Here is a 4,712-nt window from a genome sequence, read left to right as displayed (position 1 = left end):
CCCCCCCCGCTGCTTCCTGGCTATTGTCTCCTCCCCTCCCCCTCCTTCCTTCCCGAAGCCTGGTCCCTGCTGGGCCTGGCCCCTGGGCCAGCGGCCCCCCCTTCCCAGCTGGGGTGGGTGGACCCGGGTCAGGGAAGGGCTGCTGCCCTGCTGGGGAAGACCCTCACTATGGATGCCTTGGGGGTTCGGAGGGCGGGCAGACACCGCAGCCGTAGGACGGGCTGTGACCGGGCTCTGGGGCCGCTGACCGGCCCTGCTTCCCCTCCCAGCCGCGGGAGAAGGGCCGGATGCGCTTCCACAAGCTGCAGAACGTGCAGATCGCCCTGGACTATCTCCGGCACCGCCAGGTAATGCCGCCCACCTGGCCGCAGGCCCCAGCCCCCTTCTCCGGCCCGCTCGGGGGCACGACTGAGGGCAGCTTGCTCGCAGGTGAAGCTGGTGAACATCAGGAACGATGATATTGCCGATGGCAACCCCAAGCTGACCCTCGGCCTGATCTGGACCATCATCCTGCACTTCCAGGTAGCATGGCCGCCCGCTGACCCTCTGCCGCCCCCGGAGTCTCCGGCGGGGCTGGCCTGGCACCCGGCTAGGCGTGCGGCCTCGGAGCTGGGGCCCTCAGCATCCTGGCACTTGGAGCCTTCCCGTCAGCCCGTGCCGCTGCCCTGTGCTAGCTCCGTGGCCTCAAGGCCCAGGCCTCTCTCCAAGGCCTGCCTATCCCGTGCCCTCTGGCCCTGACTGGGCAGGGCCCGCAGAGCCTCCCTGCAGAGGAATGCATTCTCTACTCCTGGTGTGGCCTCCTGCCCCAGGGAAGGTTCTAGAGAAGCACCCCACTGCACGGGCTGACTCACCCACTGCCTGCCTGGCCCGCACAGGAAGCCGCAAATCTGAGAGCTGGGCAGGCAGAGCCTGGCTGGCACAGCAGCTGAGTCACACAGGCGGGCAGGCCGACAGACAGACAGATAACTAGGGCCAGGCAGGCGGGGGAGCCGACAGGCTGGCAGACCCAGGCCTGAAGGATTGGACCGAGTGCAGGGCCCGGGCATTGCTGTGGCCTCACCCCGGGACATAACCCTGGCCTGCAGCCAGGGAGGCCCTGCCCCGCCCCCTGCCCCTCGTGACAGCCTTTTCTAGGCCTGGGACTTCTGGGTGAGCTCCATGCGCCCACCATCCACCAACTCTGATCCATGCCTTCCCTGCCGGGTGCGAGGTGTGCCCCAGGAGGAGGGAGCCCAGGGCACCCACCATGTGGCGACGGCAGGGGCTGGGGGCCTGACATTCTGTGGCAGCTGCTGCCTAGAGTGGCCTCGGCTTGTGACACTGAGGTGTGGCGGGTCCCTGCGGCCCCAGCCTGCTTCAGCTGGTCTGGCAGCTCCCGTGCACCCTGACTGGGCGCCGGGCAGGTCGGTGGCCGTGGCTGAGCTCCCGTCTCCTGCCCGCTGTGTGGGGCAGATCTCGGACATCCAGGTGAGCGGGCAGTCGGAGGACATGACAGCCAAGGAGAAGCTGCTGCTGTGGTCCCAGCGCATGATAGAGGGCTTCCAGGGCCTGCGCTGTGACAACTTCACCTCCAGCTGGCGAGATGGCCGCCTCTTCAACGCCATTATCCACCGGCACAAGTACGCGGCCCGGGGCAGGGAGGGCACTGTGGGTCGGGGGCATCCCTGCAGCCCCTCAGCTGGGCAACTTCAAACGAGTGGGGGCGAGGAGGCGTCTGCCGCCCACGGGGACAGGCACCAGCGCCAGCCCGCCTCCCTGGGAGGGTGTAGGCGAGTAGGCCCAGCCCTACGCACGCCCTTCGCGCCTCCTCCTGGGACCTTCCTGAGGCCGTGCCGGCTTCCTCGAGGCCAGAGGACAGCAGCCTGCTGGTTTTCAGAGCCATGAGCGCTGGCCCCACGTGGACACCCCAGAAGGGGCCTGTGTGGGGTCGGCCCTGTGGGGGGCCCAGGCTGACCGGCACCCCACCCTGTGCCTGTGCTCACTGTAGGCGCCTTGAGCTCCTGGGGCCAGGGCCCAATGTGTGCAGCACCTGCAGGTGGGCTGCCTGGGTGGGTGGGACTGGACGCTAGTGGGGTGGGGGTGTTTTTCAGGATGAACGTGTGCTGGGGGTTCTGTGTCTCTGGGGGCCTGTGGAGGGCATGTCTGTGCGCTGACCTGCCCGGTGGGCCTCGCTGCCCCTGTGTTCCCGCCTGCCTGCCCCACCCGCTCCTTTGCCCACAGGCCTACGCTCATCGACATGAACAAGGTGTATCGTCAGACCAACCTGGAGAACCTGGACCAGGCCTTCTCCGTGGCAGAGCGGGACCTGGGGGTGACAAGGCTCCTGGACCCTGAGGGTACGTGCCGCGGCCCCCGCCTCACTCTCTCCTCCCCTGCCGCTCGCTGAGGCCCCTCTGACCCTCCTCCCCCGCAGATGTGGACGTCCCTCAGCCCGACGAGAAGTCCATCATCACCTACGTCTCATCCTTGTACGATGCCATGCCCCGGGTGCCCGACGTGCAGGACGGGGTGAAGGCTAACGTGAGTGCTGGCCGGCAGGCCCGGGGCGGGCGGGGGATAGGCGGGCCCCTGACGGCCCGTCGCCCCCTCCCCAGGAGCTGCAGCTGCGCTGGCAGGAGTACCGCGAGCTGGTGCTGCTGTTGCTGCAGTGGATCCGGGCACACACGGCTGGCTTCGAGGAGCGCCGCTTCCCCTCCAGCTTCGAAGAGATCGAGGTGGGTTTCTCTGCTTAGCCGGGGTCCTGTGCCCACTGTGGGGCCCCAGGTTTGTCTGCTGACAGCTCTTGTCTCCAGATCCTGTGGTGCCAGTTCTTGAAGTTTAAGGAGACGGAGCTTCCAGCCAAGGAGGCGGACAAGAACCGGTCCAAGGGCATCTACCAGTCCTTGGAGGTGAGGGGTGTCCTGGAGGGAGGGGAGCGGGGGGCATTCTGGAGGTGAGTGAAGCTGCCCGGGAGCCCGGGGCCTGTGGGGCCCCCCTCCAGCAGGCTTGGCCCGGCCTTACCACAGAGCTGGGACCAGGGCTGTTTCAGGTCGGGTGGGCCGGGGGCCCGGGTGACCCCCAAGCCTCTGCTGGCCCAGGCCTGAGCTAGGCCCCTCCCCACAGGGGGCGGTGCAAGCAGGCCAGCTCAAGATGCCCCCCGGCTACCACCCGCTGGATGTGGAGAAGGAGTGGGGCAAGCTGCACGTGGCCATCCTGGAGCGGGAGAAGCAGCTCCGCAGCGAGTTTGAGAGGTGGGCGGGCGCTGGGGTGGACGGGGCAGCTGGGCGGCGGGTGGGGCCCTGCGGTGGCAGGGAAGCCACCCTGAGGGTGAGTCACCGCCTGGGGAGGAAATGCCCCCTCCCCGAGGCTGGGAAACCCACACTGAGCTGGCAGGCCGGGAGCAGGAGGGGAGCTGCGCTCTGCGGCAGGGAGCCTGGTGGCCGACGCCACTCACTGGGGGTCCCGTGGCTGCTCTGGGCCGCAGACTAGAGCGTCTTCAGCGTGTCGTGAGCAAACTGCAGATGGAGGCCGGGTTGTGTGAAGAGCAGCTGAACCAGGCCGACGCCCTGCTGCAGTCGGTGAGGGGCGGGCACGAGGGTGGGCCTGAGTGGGGAGGCCTGGGGGAGGGAAGCGGGCCCTGAGCGCTCCTCCCTCTGGGTGTGGCGCAGACTCAGACCGCTAGCTTGAGGCAGAGCTGGCTCCTGGGCACCAGGCGCGCCCTGAGCGCTGCCGTCTGGAGGGACCCAGACCCATGGGGCCCAGAGGGCCTGGACAGGGGCTGTCTTGGGGAGAACTTTTCAGGGGTGGTTGCTGGAGGACAAGACCACGAACCGTCCGGCTCCTGGGCCCTAGTGGAGGCCTTTGGGCCTGGTCCTGGGTCCCTCAGAGAGGTGGGGGCTGCAGGTTTCGCCAGAAACATCAGAAGAACGTGCTGTGGTGGACGGGGAGGAAAGGGAAAGGATGGGGGTGGGCCTCGAGGCAGCGGGGGAGCCTCATGCAGGCAGGCGGGCGGTGGGGTGGCCAGGCTGTGAGTCAGGGCGACCACCTTGCAGGATGTCCGGCTGCTGGCCTCAGGCAAGGCCCCGCAGCGGGCGGGCGAGCTGGAGCGGGACCTGGACAAGGCGGACAGCATGATCCGGACGCTGTTCAACGACGTGCAGACTCTCAAGGATGGGCGGCACCCGCAGGGCGAGCAGATGTACCGCAGGTGGGCCAGGCCCCCCCCCACCCCCAGGGCCTGGGGAGGGCACCCCGCTTCTGCTGACCCCTCCTGACCCCTGCCCCGCCCACAGGGTGTACCGCCTGCATGAGCGTCTGGTGGCCATCCGCACCGAGTACAACCTGCGTCTGCGGAGCACGCCGAGGCACCCCGAGCTCGAGGACTCCACCCTGCGCTACCTGCAGGACCTGCTGGCCTGGGTGGAGGAGAACCAGCGCCGGCTGGACAGCGCTGAGTGGGGCGTGGACCTGCCCAGCGTGGAGGCGCAGCTGGGCAGCCACCGAGGCCTGCACCAATCGGTCGAGGAGTTCCGGACCAAGATCGAGCGGGCGCGCACTGACGAGGTGAGTGGGGGCCGGGCGGTGGGCGCGGGCCAGGTCCTGGCCACCACAGGCCTCACCCCTCCTCACCTCCCACAGGGCCAGCTCTCCCCGGCCACCCGGGGCGCCTACCGAGACTGCCTGGGTCGGCTGGACCTGCAGTACGCCAGGCTGCTCGTGAGTGGCGGCCGGCT

The 4,712-nt window shown here is 68.8% G+C and overlaps 1 protein-coding gene across 1 annotated transcript in view; it reads left to right on the top strand.

Annotated features, from left to right (window-relative positions):
- PLEC (plectin) overlaps positions 1-4,712 on the top strand; it is a 34,626-nt gene that overhangs the window by 13,254 nt on the left and 16,660 nt on the right. The window contains 12 exon segments of the mRNA XM_024741027.1: positions 270-347; positions 430-522; positions 1,453-1,619; positions 2,221-2,336; positions 2,414-2,520; positions 2,595-2,714; positions 2,793-2,888; positions 3,103-3,230; positions 3,464-3,557; positions 4,032-4,186; positions 4,272-4,542; positions 4,618-4,695. Coding sequence (XP_024596795.1) covers positions 270-347; positions 430-522; positions 1,453-1,619; positions 2,221-2,336; positions 2,414-2,520; positions 2,595-2,714; positions 2,793-2,888; positions 3,103-3,230; positions 3,464-3,557; positions 4,032-4,186; positions 4,272-4,542; positions 4,618-4,695 — 1,503 coding nt within the window.

This window comes from Neophocaena asiaeorientalis, unplaced genomic scaffold, assembly GCF_003031525.2.
Source record: "Neophocaena asiaeorientalis asiaeorientalis breed wild unplaced genomic scaffold, Neophocaena_asiaeorientalis_V1.1 scaffold177, whole genome shotgun sequence".
Taxonomy (NCBI): Eukaryota; Metazoa; Chordata; class Mammalia; order Artiodactyla; family Phocoenidae; genus Neophocaena; species Neophocaena asiaeorientalis.
This window is presented reverse-complemented; position numbering and strand designations above follow the sequence as displayed.